The sequence below is a fragment of the Rosa rugosa genome, chromosome 3, assembly GCF_958449725.1.
Source record: "Rosa rugosa chromosome 3, drRosRugo1.1, whole genome shotgun sequence".
Classification (NCBI taxonomy): domain Eukaryota; kingdom Viridiplantae; phylum Streptophyta; class Magnoliopsida; order Rosales; family Rosaceae; genus Rosa; species Rosa rugosa.
Genome location: NC_084822.1, coordinates 17,059,746 through 17,076,724, shown reverse-complemented (window position 1 = coordinate 17,076,724; position 16,979 = coordinate 17,059,746). Strand labels below are relative to the sequence as shown.

The 16,979-nt window shown below is 37.2% G+C and overlaps 1 protein-coding gene across 1 annotated transcript; it reads right to left on the bottom strand.

The window, feature by feature from the left end:
* Positions 1–6,455: 6,455 nt before the first annotated feature.
* On the bottom strand, positions 6,456–8,812 carry LOC133737334 (S-adenosyl-L-methionine:benzoic acid/salicylic acid carboxyl methyltransferase 3-like). The gene is made up of 4 exons (XM_062164912.1): positions 8,738–8,812; positions 8,238–8,642; positions 6,921–7,181; positions 6,456–6,815 (listed from the first exon to the last, which is right to left on the bottom strand). The coding sequence occupies exons 1-4, from the start codon at positions 8,810–8,812 to the stop codon at positions 6,456–6,458; spliced, it is 1,101 nt and encodes a 366-aa protein (XP_062020896.1).
* Positions 8,813–16,979: the final 8,167 nt, after the last annotated feature.

Below are 16,979 nucleotides of genomic sequence, written 5' to 3'. Positions count from 1 at the left end.
TCTCACCGATTCTTCTCTCCCCTTAGGGCTAGTTTGGGATTGTTGTGACTTTTAAAAACAAAACTGTTGCTGCTGTGTTGTGAGAATAATCAGCTGTGAATTAAAACAGTTTCGTGTTTGGTAAATAATATTTTTAAAAGTGCTGTTAGTCTATAAAACAACTGCAGAGCATGTTTTGATCCACAGTAGCTTCTAAAAGCAACCTCTGGGTGTGGGAGTGGTCAAATTCTGCTGGGCCCGCAATTAAAGCGATTAATTCCGTAGTTAGTATGGCGTTAAATTTCAGTCATGAATGCGGCGATTATTACGACAATAACTACGCACAATGGTTATGATTATAAGTGCGCAATGAATGACTATCATAAATACGCAATGAATGACGGTCATAAGTACGCAATGATTAACTGTTATTAGTGCAACAATAATTGTCATCATAAAATGTGTAAATAAATGCGCACTAAGTAAAGCCGGAATAACGATGGCTTGCTCCCTAAGTAAGTCATCGCCTATATAAAGGAGGCTCGACGTCCAGGTAATCCATCGAATTCCAATTCTCTCTGCTCCATTACTAAGAAACATACTGACTTAGGCATCGGAGAGTTTTCTGCAGGTACCCCTCCCTTCTCCTTGAGCCGACGGTCAAACTCCAGGTCAACGCTCGAGGGAACCTTCTCGATTGTTCCCGGTCAGCTCCTGCTCCAGTCCGCATTCAGTGGTGAGTCAAACTCTTCTACGGAATTTTTCTGCACCAACAAGTGGCGCCGTCTGTGGGAAGCACTTTTCCCTAAAAAGTGATGGCGGGAGCTACACCATTAGAAATCTCATTTCTGTCACTAAGGACTGGGAGTGATGGAATACAAGCCCCGAAGTGATAAAAGTCTGGGTAACGTAAACTAGCGTTCTTTCCTTTACTAATCATATTCTGATTTTTTCCTTTTATATTTGAAATATATTTGTGGTTAGTGTTGTTGAAATGTATGTGTAAGGCTGGTGGCCAGAGTAAATACCCAAGGCCGGTGGCCAAGGAGAATAAAATGTTGTTGATCAGATTCAAAGGGAAATGGGGGCAATTCCATATCTCATGCTGAAAATGAATCTTCGCCTTGAGGAAAGAATCGAGGCGGTTAGGGCCTGAGGAAAGAATCGAGGCGGCCAGGGCCCGACGAAAGATTCAGGGCAGTCAAGGCCCGAGGAAAGATTCGGGGCGGCCAGGACGGCCAGGGCCCGAGGAAAGAATTGGGGCGGCCAGGGCCTGAGGAAAGAATCGGGGTGGCCAGTGCTCGAGGAAAGAATCGGGACGGCCAGGGCTAGAGGAAATAATCGAGGCAAGATTTGAAACAGCCAGAGAATGGAAATTTCCTCTTAGGACGAGTGTCCAAAGAGAAAATTTGGGGGCATTGTGGGAGTGGTCAAATTCTGCTGGGCCCTCAATTAAAGCGATTAATTCCGTAGTTAGTATGACGTTAAATTTCAGTCATGAATGCGGCGATTATTACGACAATAACTATGCACAATGATTATGATTATAAGTGCACAATGAATGACTATCATAAATACGCAATGAATGACGGTCATAAGTACGCAATGATTAACTGTTATTAGTGCAGCAATAATTGTCATCATAAAATGTGTAAATAAATGCAGCCATAAAAGCCGGAATAATGACGGCTTGCTCCCTAAGTATGTCATCGCCTATATAAAGGAGGCTCGACGTCCAGGTAATCCATCGAATTCCAATTCTCTCTGCTCCATTACTAAGAAACATACTGACTTAGGCATCGGAGAGTTTTCTGCAGGTACCCCCCCTTCTCCTTGAGCCGACGGTCAAACTCTAGGTCAACGCTCGAGGGAACCTTTTCGATTGTTCCCGGTCAGCTCCCGCTCCAGTCCGCATTCATTGGTGAGTCAAACTCCTCTACGGAATTTTTCTGCACCAACACTGGGTTGCTTCTAAAATCTGCTGCCAGTGACCTATAACTTTCAATTAGAGTTGTTTTTCATTTATTTACCAAACACAATAAAACCTAAAATTTTGAAAAAAAATTGATTTTTTTAAAAAGCGAAGCAATCCCAAACAAGGCCTTAGCAATGGATGACACCGTTGGGGATTCTGATCGATCTGGATTCTTGTGATTTACAGCTCAATCTGATTCCAAAAATTCGATCTTACTTGCAACTATCGGCGGATCACCATGTGGGTTGTACGCCTCTCATCTTCCAGATCCAGATTTTACACAAATGTAAACAAGATGAGCCAGATGATCATTCTTATTTAATTATATGTATATTGAATTTTATTTGACCTTTTTTTTTCTTTTGGAATTTGGCTTTTGGAGTTTTATCATGTGTAAACAAGTTTTGCAGAATTACATGATAAGTTGTTGGATGTTTTTGCTCTCTGGTCCTGTGTTGTTTCTATGCTCTTTGCACGCCCTTCATATTCTTCCATTATTTGGTTGGGTATTCTCTCTTTAAGGATTATTTTTATCTAATTGTTCTTAATCAGTTTTGGTTTCTGTTTATTGCTTCTAATGCAGCTCTCGAGTCTAATTTCAAATATACAAATTTCAATTACACGGATTTTACATTCTTCAGATTTGGAATTGAAATCCAAATCCAAATTCTGTTTCCAAATGGATTCACTAATTTTATTTTCTTTTTATATTAATTGTTTATAGTTTGGATGCTATTAGCTGCAGGATACCTTTAGTCAGTGATATACCAACCATAATTTTCGGAGCAGACGTGACTCACCCGGAGAATGGAGAAGATACCAGTCCCTCGATTGCTGCGGTATATATTATTACCACATGAAACTTCAATAAATGTTGAGAGTTGAGACCTTTGAGTCTCAATTGACCAGTGAGCATGGGAAATTGGCAATGCAATTACCTCTTTACCTTAATCAAAGTTTTATATGATCATTTGGGAAACTGTATATAGGTAATCACCTACTTACTATCTAGTTTCTTAATTTGGTTATATGCTTCAGCAATCAAGCTACGTATTTTGGGTTGGTATACTATCTGTAATGGAGGTGTTAATTTGTTTCCAATTGTTTTCAATTGTTTCCAACAGCCCTATATTTAACTATGATGCAATATTTGAGAATCCTTTTGACTTGGACTGTGATGTCTAGAGGAAGGTAATATGTGTAAACCTAGTGGTCATAGCTATAAAGTGAAGTTCCAGTGGTCATAATATGCAGAGGTATCTCATGGAGGTGTATTTGTTCAATAACACATCGGTTTTTAATGGAGATATTGATCTATACTCTCCAGCATCATTTGCTTGCAATTTGCAAGTGTGATAGGGAATATCAACCATAGGAACATGGTTAAGCTTTGGGGTTTCTGTTATGAGAATGAACATATGTTGTTGGTATGTGAGTAGCTGGAGAATGGATCTTTGGATAAACTCTTGTTTTGGTATGAAAATCATATGAATCAAGCATCTTTTTTGGACCTTTGGTAATGCAATGTCGGAGTATGCTGCCAGTTTTGGATTTTTGGTATGCTGGCAATTTTGGTATGCAGTATGCTCGGTTTCTGTTTCTGAACTTTCTGTTATGCAAGCTTGCTGTTATGTCACTTATGCGCAAATGTTTGGTAATTTGCATCTGTTTTGGTAGAAGTACGCTGGACAGGAAATGTATGCAGGAAATGTGATATATAGTACAAGATATTATGATCCGTCCTGGTGGGGAAGAGCAGATCAGCCTATATATGTCACTACTTTCTGCCTCTTGTGTATTTGGTCCTATATAGAATAAGAGTGATGAATTAGGGATGAAAGGAATGGGGCATGGGATATTTGGAATGGAATCTAGATTTCCATCATCTGCTATACGGTTAGTCTTTGTTTGTGCAAAACAAAGAAAGGTCATTTTAGGCGTACCATTTCGTAATTCTCATGTTCTGTTTCAGATGTTCTTGTAAAACCTTATTTGCATATTATTAATTACCTATGATGAAGATCTTTCAATATTTGCCCTTCGTAACATGACATATAAGTATGTGAAGAGAATGCATATGAAGTAGATTGTCCAGGAAGACAAATGGCGGTGTTAAAAAATATAATTGCACATAATCTAATGAATGCATACAACTTACCTTATTTAGTTGGAAATTTTGAACAAGTGTACAAGACAATACATGAGAAAACTTTTAATTTGGTACGGGTACAAAATTAAAAAACAAAATCATGTATTTTAGAAGTATTTGTAGCATTCATGACTATTTTGGTAATTATACTAGCCAAAGCATTTTTTCCTTGCAACTTACCAAACACTCAGAAATTGCTTTTCGTTTTCACAGCACTTTTAAAAACAGTTTACCAAACACTCAGTTGCTTCTTCTCACAGCAAATTCGGAAGTGCTTCCTCTCACAGCAAGTTCGGAAGTGCTTCTTCTCACAGCACAGCAATCCCAAACTAAGCCTTAACCTTTCTCGCCCTACTGTAGCTACGCCATTGGGTTTGGGGACCTACTAATCTGCTGACACAACATATTGCTGACACAACATATTGCTGGCCATTCTAAATCTAAAATACTTCTGAAAATGTGGAAACTCAGAATTCCTCCTGAAGTGAAAATGTTTGCTTGGTAGCTGATTAGACAACTTTTATCTACTAAAGATCATATTTGCTCTAGTACTTACATTGACCGTTCTTTCCACTTTAGTCATACAAACATTGAAACTCGATCTAGATCATCTTTTTTCCCACAGTTCTTTTGCTTCTCAACTTTGGCATCTCACTTTTCCCTCGTTTCCTTATCATTCTTAGCAGTATGGTTTTCTTGAATGGCTGGACCATTTGGCTATTTTAAATGATGATTCTCTAAGTGTTGCCCTAACTACTGCTTATTCTCTTTGGAAAGCTAGAAATGATCTTATTTTAAGAAATAAACATTTAACCTCTGTGTAAACCTATTATTCTGCTTCTAGACTTTATACAAGTTTTGTTCACTTAAACCCCAAACCACCTCCTCAAATACCTCAGTCTGGTTTTATTAAATGGTGCCTTCCAAATCCTGATTATCTAAAGTTAAATTTTGATGGTTCTGTTACTTACTTTAATTCTAGTGCAGGGGGATTTTTTTTTTCTTGATTCTGCAGGAAATCCAATTCTGGCTGCTTTCAAGAGTTTCAGAAATGCAGAAATTATAATTGCAGAAGCCTTAGCCCTTCATGCTGGTCTGCATGAGGCTATATTCTGTTGGAAAATTTAATATTAAATTATTTATTTTCCATAATTTGTGGATGAATAATATAGTGAAAGTGTGTGAAGTTGAATAAATGTAAATGACTATGCAATGAGAAGTCATGGCTGATCACAAAAGATAACTTTTGGTGAAAAGTCATCTCTCCTCAAAAAGTCACCTTACATCTATAAAACACTTGCTACACCATATTCTGAAAATAACTTCTTGAATTCATCTTTCCTCCTCTCCTTCTACATATGAGTATTTCCTAATGTCTTGAAAACCAATTGAGTCTTTTCAAGAGAGAGTTCATACACAATCTAAGTTCGCTGTTCTTGAGGTTTGGAGTGCTACTACCACAAGAAGAAGGTCGTTGTATCCTGGGAGACGTTTGCCATTAAAACCTTTAAGCACCGATGAGGAGGCAATTTCGTCTTAAGGACATAGAACCAAGTTCTAGACTCGACCATATTATTTAAGGTTTTTCTAACTTTTATCGGTTTTATTTTGGTTAGATTTATCTGCATAAATGTTTCTTGATTTTCTTATAAATATAGCAATTAGACCAACATATTTACCAACATATTCTACATGGATATACGCATTTAGAAGTAGAAGGTGACTCCAAATTACTTATTGACAGTATCAGTGGTCATTGCCAAATCCCCTGGAAGCTGACCTTTTTTTATCAAAGATGTCAAATGCCTAGCTACTCAACTTCATATATCATCTTTCAAACATATTAAACAAGAAGCGAACTTTCTTGCCGATGCGATAGCCCATATTGGTCATGGATCCCCTCCTCAAGCTTGGATCAATGCAATTCCTCTGTCCGTTAATCAAGCTTTTCCTTTTGATTCCCTAGATTCTGGTTGTAATAGGGGTTTTGTTTTGTAATTTGTCTTTAAGTATTGGCACAAAAAAAAAAATCATCTTTAAAGAAGTTCTGAAAATTAGAGTGTACAATCACATAACTATAACTCAGCATGCACAGTATTGTGTACTGATCGATCGAGGTTCATATCGGTACACTGGCAAGTCTTTTATCACCTTCTCATTTAGAGAATTCAAACAGATAGATGGACCAGTGCCAAGAGTTGTTACTTGAAAACCAAATCTGGACTAGGGCCTAAACCTTGCAGGAGCTGAAGGTTGGCTAGCTAGGATTTGCACACAAAAATAAGAAACTTATTCTACAAAACATGGAAGTCAAAACAAAAGAAATAAAGCAGTACAGAAAAATATTGATATTCAACACTTCTTAGTCAATGAGATAACCAGGTTAATGAACTGGCACTTCTCCCTTTCCATGTGATCGAGAACATTTTCTTCGAACCTACTGAACAATTCATCCATTGCTTCCTCTCCGAAATGGCTGGCCAGAATAGGCTCTCCCACAGCCCTTATGTCAGTGGAGAGTATTGCAGCCCTTGCTTTCTTGTCAAGGTCATTGTTAGCTTGTTTTATGTAAGAGTCCCAGTCATTTCTGAAAGCTTCAAGGTTTTGCAAAGTAAAAGACCCTTCAGCCTCGATCACCTCCTTTACCTCATATCTTGTGGGTGCATAGTATGGCAAATTGAATGTGTCCAACTTTTCCTTCTTAATCAAACCCTGAAACTTATTATTGTAAATCAGTAACAATAAAATTTATATCATAGCCTAAACGAACAGGGGTTTGTATCTAATTAAATTTAATGGATCTATACATATGCATACATCTAAAACCATGTCATTGAGTTTCAATCCGACGAATTCCCAAATGCAGAGGGGATCATTGCTCGTTATGCTGCCCATGGTTGTGAGGACCATACTACCTCCCGGGACTAGTTCTTGTGCCCGAGATCTCAGAAAGAGTGTGAAGTCCCTTTTGAATTGCTCAAAGTATTCATTAAACACAGCAGGTGAGCTTGTCTTGGCTATGTATATGTTCCCCTTGTTCAGTCCCTCTCCTGCTTTTGTTACCAAACCTTTTGGAACCTGCGGATAGAGATCATGTTTAATTTCCATTAGTCAATCATTGAGGGGCACAACATATAAAATTGAACTAGGTTTTTGCTCCTAATGTATATGTTGTACGTCCACAGTGTCCACAACGTGATGTTGTCACCATTATTTGGAAGCAAATTATGAGACTATTTTTAAATTTTATCATAGGAGACTGATTAATAATTTAATATCGAACGAAGTTACAAAATAGATAAATAAGAACTTACCTATATATTTATATAAAGCCTGTCTCCTTTTTTTTTTTATCAAAAATTAAAATGCCAAGTTGATTAAGAACTTGTTTGATTAACATCTAGAAATGAAAATCACTATTATATTTTATTTACCCGATTTTGGAATTCATAAGTGTTTTTCCTAATTGTGCGCCTCTTTTCAATATAAATTACGTAATGTTTAATTTTGTCATGTTTTCTTGAAGAGGTCGTTATATGTTAAAATTGATAATAAATCTCACTTAGACAAATGATTTTTGACCTAGAAATGGCATCAAATTAACAGTGCAAGGCAAATTGAAGGAGACCAACACCTAACCAGCTGGATAAATGGACTAAACATTTACATATTCTCAGAGTTTCTAGGGTTCAATCCCTGGGTTCTACAAATTGGCTATAATTCGTTTCTTTTCAAATTTTGATTCCATATCAGAAATATAAGAAATTGTATGGAAATTGATAAATAGAAACTGTAATGGTTTTTCAAACAAGCAAAAAATGGCCTAGTACTATTTGGTCTAGTGACATAAGTCTCCCTTTTGTAAGTGGGAGGTTGTGAGTTCGACTCACAAAAGACTAGTTGTTGATATGATAAAAAAAAAAAAAACAAGCAAAAAAGGATAAAACATACTTTGTGAAAATTTGATGTGGCGAGGAGAAATTGACATGGCTCTAGGCCATGAATCTGAGGCTTGTTTACAGCCTAAGATTGGATTAAGGTTATACAATATACAACAAGTGGAAGTTGTATAATAAAAACCGATCAAAATTTTTTTTTTTCTAAAAAGGTCCGCAACCAAGAGTATTTAATTACCTCAGAGATCCACATGAGAGCATAAGAAGAATGAACAAAGTGGAGAGAGTTGTTAGGAAAGAGCCTCCCATAAAAGGAACCGGGCATTGCTGCAATGAAACAAGGACCCGACTTTTTATCAGGTTCTTCATCGAGCTTCTTATAGAAGCCAGGCAGTGACTTGAACACCGTGTTGAAATCGTTCCTGGGAAGGTCATTCAAGAATGCTTGAAGCGATGGTGGGGGAAGGTTCAGCTTCCGAAACGTGTTCTGGATGTTGTCCATGATGTCTGATACCACCAGAAGGGTATTGGGTCCCGAAGAGCATCCCAAGTCTGCTATTTTCAGACACTCTGGGAAGAGAGTGCTGCAGAGCTCCTCTATGCTTGCGTCCACTATGGGCTTCACCGTCGAAATCACAGCTCTCTAAAACAAATTAAACCAGCTCAGAACATGCATGTTAATCTTTTTTTATTAATAAAATTTAACAAGAGAGGTATAGTAGATACAGAGAGACTAACTTGAAGAAGTGAGTGGTTTGCGTAGCTTGTTTTGCCATCTCCGCCATTCATGTGAAGAACCTGCTCTACCTCCATTTTTTTTTGGTTGGTCTTCTCTTTCTGGTTTTGTACATATTTCTGCTAGAACACTTGGATATTTATAGCAGCATGCAGAACTTGCTAACGTCATATATCTTAGCTCAACTGGCGCCGCCTGATTCACGCTATCGACGTCTTTATGAACATAAAAAAATTACGTTAGTTGTTGAGAGCAAGCAATAGCTGAGCTACGTGAGGACCTACCGGATCCTGTGCCCCAGTCCAATTTTTAGTGTCTAACTATATATATATAGGATTTTTCTCAAGAACGGAGGTCCGTTCCTTAGCTAAGGAATGAATTTTCAGTTTTTGGCTACTTTTTGATCAATTTTCACATCTTAACCGTTCAGTTTTTAGGTCCTAATGTATAGATCAATTCTGCAAATTTTCGGCCAATTTGATGATCCTTAAGGCATCCAAAATTGCAATTTACACGAATGAACCGAATCTATCCAACTGGAACCGTTCGTGTTTATAATGGTAAATTGCAGTTTTTGATGTCTTAACAATCATCAAATTGGCTGAAAATTTATAGAAGTGATCTATACATTAGGACCTAAAAACTGAACGGTTAAAATGTAAAAATGTGATAAAAAAGTAGCCAAAAACTGGGAATTTGTTCCTTAGCTAAGGAATGGACGTCCGTTCCTGAGACGGACTGTATGTATATATATATATATATATGTGTGGTTCTGCATATATATCATAGCCACTCAACTATTAATTGTTATTTGTTAATCGATTTTGTCCTATGCACCTACCTACCCTCAAGGGGGTTCTTTATATTTATTGTTTCTTCTTTTTTCCTGCAAGTAAATTATTTTGCATGTTTTTTTTTTTTTTGAGTGGAAGACGTCAATAGAACCAACACACACACCCGTGCAAGTAAATTATTTTGCATGTTAGCTGACTAGAGTTCTTATTGTATGCATGTGATATTGATTCAATTAGCTTTGTATAATTGTGGGGAGTTCTTATTTCCACAAAAGTGGTTAAGAGTGTTGATGAATTAAAATAAAATGATGATATTATAAGTTTAATGAAAAAAATAAAAAAACTTAATTGCTTCACATAGATTAAATTTCTAACTCCGCCTCTGAGAGTAAGACAATTTATTTAGACCACGTGTACTAGCTCATCTCAGGTGAGTTTACTTTATTTCTTATATATATTATCAATAATAACAAGGAACGTAATTAAACATTTTATTATTAAGTCCAAGCTCAAACTAAGCTCAACTCATTGTAAAATAATAAAACTCAATCCTTGATTTGTGATGCAAAAATTTTGATCGATACCAGATTCGAGCTTTTAACGTAAGTGAGACTTTTGTAAAATAATATAGGCCAACTTTCCCTCGCCCTCTAGGTAATCTGTAAAACAGATTTGTCCACTTAGAAGTCTAACTCAACCTAGCTAATTGCATTGAACCTGACACTGCAGGGTGGTTAATTAAAAACTAATGTTGTTAGTGCTTTTAGAGGAGTAATGCGGTCGTGTTGAGGTTACTCTGCGTGATGAGAGGGACTTTTCATCTTTAGCCTGGCTTGGAGATAGCTACGATCATGACTTTAATTTTTACTAATTAAGCAAATAATTCAGGCTTCGGTTGTTTGCTCTATGTATATTCTGGATTTCGTTTTGTAACGGTGTTTGCTCATCGTTGTGAGGCCTAACTGCCAGATGTATTGTTGATACTTTAGAGTTGGATTAATTTTCAAAACAAAGATTAGGGTTGAGATACATAATCTAACAGCCCAGCCCTAGCCTCTTTTTATTTAGCTGAAATTATGTACTTGTGGCGTTTGGTCAAGGCAGATATGTAGGGACTAGAGATGCATGCATTAACTCTATTGAAAGACTACGTATTATATATTAGTCTATTACATTGACCAAAAAAAAAAAATATATTAGTCTATTACATTAGTAATTAACAATTGAGAAGGAATAATCCATTAACTACGTACAAGTAGGGTTTTTTTTAATGCAGTAGATGAACTCGCAACTCAATCAGGTCTACCCATATGTGTGTACACACACATATATATATATATAGGGCTCTTTTAGTGAGGATTAAGGAATCTCTTTTTATGGCTATTTTAAAGGGTCGCTTATTAGACCTTCTTTTCGATTACATATTGGGATCTCGACCGTTAAGTTTTTGAGTCTATCTGAGTAGACCACTTATATAAATTTTCAGCCAAATTAAAGATCGTTAAGGCATTCATAACTGCGATTTACAATTATAAGCATGAACGGTTCAGGTTGGACAGATTCGGTTCATAAATTGATTTAATCTAGTGATCTATATATTAGGACCTAAATATTGAAGAGTCGAGATGCTGAAATGCAATCGAAAAGTGGGTTCCACAAGAGATCCCTTAAAATGACTAAAAAATGGATCTCTTAGTGGAAGGGCCCTTTGTGTGTGCCTGTTAGTGGATGCAGATATGTAATCGAAAAATGAGTCTCACAAATTGATGACCGTTAAGATATCAACTAGATTAAATCAATTGATGAAAGACCCTCAATACATATGTGTTTAGATCTTTTTTTTTTTTTTTTTTTTTTTTTGTGTTGTCATTTTAAGGGATTTCAACCGATCACATATCAGCATCTCAACCGTTCAATTATTAAGACTCCATGAATATATCAATTCTACAAATTTTCAACCAAATTCATGACCATTAAGGTGTCGAACTAGAATAAATCAATGGACGAATCAAATCAATCCAACCTGAACCATTCATGTTTGTAATTGTTAATTGCAATTATGAATGTCTTAACGATTATCAATTTGGCTGAAAATTTGCACAAGTGATCTACTCATATAGACCTAAATGCTGAACTGTCGAGATACCAATATATGATTGAAAAGTTGGGTTATTAAGCGATCCTTTAAAATGGCCAAAAAAAGGGAATTCTTCACTAGAAGTGCCATGTATGTATGAGAGAGAGAGAGAGAGAGAGAGAGAGAGAGAGAGAGAGAGAGAGAGATAGCTCATAGTTGTACCTCCATCATCATTCAGAAGCAGTGGCGGAGATACGAAGCTGGCCCCTGGGCGCACCTTAAGAGGTCTTTTAATTTTTATGTAGCGTATGAGCTTATCTTCTTTTTATTCCTTGTTTATATCATCAATCAATAAATGAAGGGTTTTTACAATGAAAGGTCTTGATTCAAATTCTTCATTGAATGCTTGATCTGATAATATATTGTGTTTGAATTAGCCCTTGTTCAGATCAGAGATCATATATAACTCTTGTTTTCTAATAGACGTGAATTATATATATATCTTCTCCTACTTCTACTCTCATTCTTTTCACAGTTATAGATTTCTTCTTTAGCTTAAGTATGTTAATCTTTTTTTGTAAATTTTGTATTTAATTTACCTCATAATAGATAGAGTTTATCTTGTATTTGGTTTATCTTGTATTTGAATGTTGGAATTTTATTCTCCGCTCTTTTTTTGCTTTGAACAAATATATAGAGGTTAAGTTGGATGAAAACTTTATCTTTTTTTTTCGATAAAAGGATAGCTTCATTAACTAAATGCCAGAAGGCACATACATCAGATGCTGTCTCATACCTAAAATCTAGATGGCACAAGCCGCCAAGCAAAAGACAAGTACCTTCACTGTTAACACATATGCTCACTGATGAAAACTTTATCTTCTTTTTTGTAAACCCGTATAAATGAATAAATAGAGGTTGAGTTGGATGAAAACTTTTTTCTTTTTTTCTTTTTTGAGTAGAAGGAGGTCAACCATTTTTATTCAATATGGAAAAAGCAATATTAAACAATGACCCACTCCAATGGAGCGGTCAAAAAGAGACATCGCTAAACGCAATACCACTCCACCTATTGAGTGAAGCTCAGGGAGGAGTAAACTAGTGAGAAACTGACAATAATATTTTTTTCACAGAATCCATTAGTAGACTCGCTGACAACCTCAGGCCAACAGTTCATGCAGTTCCTTGCGTGTATTGATCCCAATAAAAATAAGAGATAAATAAGGTAGCAAAACCGAGAGCGTTCTGGATCCCAAATTTTTATAGAAAATCCACCGGGATCCCAAATCCGGAACTAAGAGTTGATAAGCCCAATTGCTACTGCTCTAAAACACCCAACAAGGCCCAAACTCAAATCTGGAAAACAAACAAGAGCCCAAGGCTAATGAGGTGTTCCCCTAGTTCCCTTGGCTAAAACTCTAGGTCACTCTCCCTCCCTTGGCTAAAACTCTAGGTCACTCTCCCTCCCAAATCGCTCTCAGCCTCTCTCTCACTCACCATCGCTCTCACCCTCATCGAGCCTCTCAGCCTCGCTCTCACTTGATACACTCAGTAGCGTTCAAGTTCATACACTCATATTTAGTCGACCGCATCTTTCTCCATTGCGCACATTTCAATCTCTCTACCATGGGTTCTCTCTCTGTCAGTCTCCCTTGGTCGTGACTCCATCTCTCTCCCCTCCCCCTCTCCCGGATCCACGGGTTCACTCTTCAGCCTCCATCTTTCTCCTTGTAAGTTCTTCTCTTTCAGATTCAGTTCAGTTCTTCAATTTTTCATTGGGTTTTGATTGGATTTACTGATATGATTGGGTTTAAAATCTACTGCAAAAGTCTCAGCTCTTCCCCGTGTTCTTCTCTTGGGCTATCGGATTCCGTGACATGGGTTGAGACCTTAGAGACAATTGGGGATTTTTTGTTTGGTTGTGCACTCTTCAATTGTTGCACCTTGGAATCAGTTTTATGTAATTTCGATTCATGTTCTTGTTCAATTTGAGTTGTTTTCCAATTAAAACAACAAACCCTTAAAACTCCTATTTGATTTGGGGTTTTCTAACCCTAATGAATTTGATTTTTAGACTACCATATTATATGGTAAGTGGCCAAATAGAAAATTCTTCTGAGTTTGTTTGTTTGTTTTTTTTCCCTGCTTTGTTACATGGTGGCTGAGCGCTGCAATTCAGGTATGAAAAATTCAGTGATGTTTAGTTGCTATTTGGATTACATTTTCCTTTTTGCTTGATATGCAGGTTGATCACTATATTGGCAAAAATCATACTTTCAAATGCAGCATTATTCTGATAAAATCCTAGTGCTACTGTCAGAGTAGTATTCTTGGTGCCCATCATGGTTTAATTTCAACATATGTTTTGGATCACACACACACACACACACACAGATTTCATCTTTTTCATTCTTCTCTAGATGCCACTACTACAGAAAAGGCTTCACACGACACCTCTCATACGACGCCACACTGTTTTCCGTGGTGTGAATCATTTCTCATTTTTGAGACGACGGTTTTAAAATTTCCGTCTTCTAATATGAATTCAACCAACGGGTATTTTTCATGCTGAAATTATGAATTATTTCAGAAGACGTTTATAAATAGAAGCGTGGTGTGAGTTTAAAATGGTTATAGGGGCGGCAAGTTTCCCACCATTTGGCACCACTTAAATTTTCTCAGCATGTAGTGGTTATATGACGGTTAGTTTAAAATTGTGGTATGACTTTATAGATTTGCAAGTGCGGAACATGTCCACCTACATTCTCCCCAACTATTTCCCCCCACTCTCTCTCTCCCCAAACCTGATTCCCTCCACCCAATCAACAAAAGGAGGCAAACTGAAAATTTAAAAGTGACATTCATACAACATTTATGTGGAAAACCATTGTGTGATGGCTTTGTACGTATGCATCAACTAATTAATGTCTTATACATGTATCCTCAGCGCTACTACTAGACAATATGATTCAGACCAAATTTGAAACACTTAAGAAGAGGCCCTTCACACAATAACATTCACTCCACAGCTACACCCACTCTGACACATCACTCGACCCAGACTCTCTCTTTCCAAATCTCCTACGCCGACCCCGACTCTCTCCCCCAACTCCGAACCCTAAATCCATCGCCTTCCGAAGCCCCGACTCTCTGGTACTAATCCGAAGCCCTAAACCAGTCCGAAATCCAAGATTTGTCTTCGAATCTAGTAAGTTCTCGTCCTCTAGATTGGGTTTTTTATTTGGGGGTAAAAATTTGGGGGTTTCGGGTTTCTCTTCTTCTCGCCCTAAATCCCCGACACTCACTTTTGATTTTGGGTTCTTCACACTTTTAATGCCGAGTTCTTTACTTTTTTGATATGGGGTTCTTCACAAGGCGGCTAGGGTTATGGCGAAGAGGGTGTTCAGGGAGCGACGGCGGGAGAGGGGGATGAGATTGGGGTTGGGTAAGGGTTTGGGTGGTGGCAGAGACGCAGAGGCGTCGGCGGAGAGAGAGACTGAGCTTGGGCATGGGATTGGGAATGGGATTGAGCTTGAGGGAGGGACATGGAGCAAAGAAGGATTTGAATTTGGGGTTGGACTGTAGCTTTACTCTAAATATTCTTCCATGCTTTTCGATCATCTTCTTCAGCTCAAAATCGATAGACTGGATTGCAGCAAAGATTCTGGTACCACCATGTGGAGCCTCATTATTTGATGCTCGTCTATTGGATTCCCAAGTCTGTTCATACTCTCCCTGAAAACACTACACACCGGCTCAAAATTGGTGCTTTTGTAATCAATCAAAGCAGAGAGGTATACCCTATAGATAGTTGCATTCATAATATTAACTTTAATATCAATATTAGTATGTAGTATCTTTCTCTTTTATCATCCAAACAGGCATTTATTCTTGCCATGTCTGCTTAGTAATTGTGTTCCACATAAACTGATAGTAAAGCAAACCATCAGTTTGTAGTCTTGAACAATTCAAAATGTTAGGAATTACATGTTAATGTTGCCTTTTGGTTTGGTTAATGAGTGAGGAATTTATCCTAAGGAATGATATGATTTTGCGCAAAATAAGTGTTTGTACCTATTGTTAGGAGAGAATTTTAAGCAAAAAGGAGGAAAGGCATATGTTAGATAGGTGCTTTGTGTAGTTTTTTAAAGTCATGGAGTTGCAATGAATTCATTTAGGAATTGGTTCTGGTTTTGTTTCTATTTCGATATGCTGTTGAATGACAGTCGGAAGTCTGGAGAAATGGAGGATGTTATTTTAGCTCTCGGTGATGACATTATAGTTTCTAGTGCTGCATTGACACTTAACTTTAGCTATCGTGTTAAATCCCCACTCAATTTCATGTCTTGCATTGACATTGTAGTCTCAAGTGGTATGGTTGCATGTGTTCTGGACTTTCATGGTCATTTAAAAAGCTTGCTCACACTGACCAATTCCTAGATTAAGTGTTGAGGTAAACTAAAGTTACTTTAGTAAGTTTTAAGTGTTTATGTTTAGTAGACCTTTGCATTTTGTATTTGGTGTATGACAAAAAGTTTTTTATTTATTTTTATGGTTGATATTCCTTACCCAGGTTTCATTCTTAATGCCCAACACATTGTTTAAGATGACTTGATTAAAGCTTAACCGCATATGTTCATAGGATCATCTTTCTGGCTTTCTCACTCTCTCTGGTTCTATCTGGTTGATGTTTAGTTTTTATCCAAGTTTTGTTGCTAATTGATAATTGGGTGGTTTTTGCAGAAGTAGAAGATTGTGTGTTCTTGTTTGAAAGCTGGCATATGAAAAGGGCTGCCCCTGTGGTGTGGAAACCTCAATTTGAGGTATAATGTGCTGAACTTTTACATAGAGGAAGTGGAATTACTATAGTAGTTCCTTCTAATTGAGTTTAATTGTCTGCAAATCACATTGGATGGAGAGTTGGAGACTCAATTGGCAAATTCACTAGCTTGTTATACTCTATGGCTTTTTGTGCAGAATTCACTTGACTATGCAACCTTAGGGGCATCATCGAAAGTTGCTGCCATACCTCTATCATATCCATTCCAGGTGGACATATATTCTTTGCATTCCTTTTTGTGGGACTGGTTTTGCTTTCAGAATTTGTGATCTGGGCTGTATGATTTGTTTTTTTGTAGCTAACTGCATATAAATTATTATTTTTTGTAGTTTTAATCACAGTTCTTTTCTAGTAACCCCTTCTATCTTGCAAGAAAGTGGTTTGCTGCAGGTAGAACAAGTGCAAGCTGCTGGAATCCCTTGTCTTGTCTCAAAAATCAATAAATCAACTCCTTAAAAACTTTGTTTCTATTGAAAAGTATGCTCATGGAAAATTCTAAAGGCATTATGATTGTAAGGAGATTGTTTCTGTAG

What these genes read in the sequence shown, in the direction of transcription:
- LOC133737334 (XM_062164912.1), bottom strand. Translation starts at nt 8,812, where the DNA reads ATGGAGGTAGAGCAGGTTCTTCACATGAATGGCGGAGATGGCAAAACA. An exon ending in CTCTCATGTGGATCTCTGAG is followed by an intron (nt 7,182 to 8,237) that starts GTAATTAAATAC and finishes CTCTATCCGCAG; the next exon opens with GTTCCAAAAGGTTTGGTAAC. An exon ending in TCAATGACATGGTTTTAGAT is followed by an intron (nt 6,816 to 6,920) that starts GTATGCATATGT and finishes AATAAGTTTCAG; the next exon opens with GGTTTGATTAAGAAGGAAAA.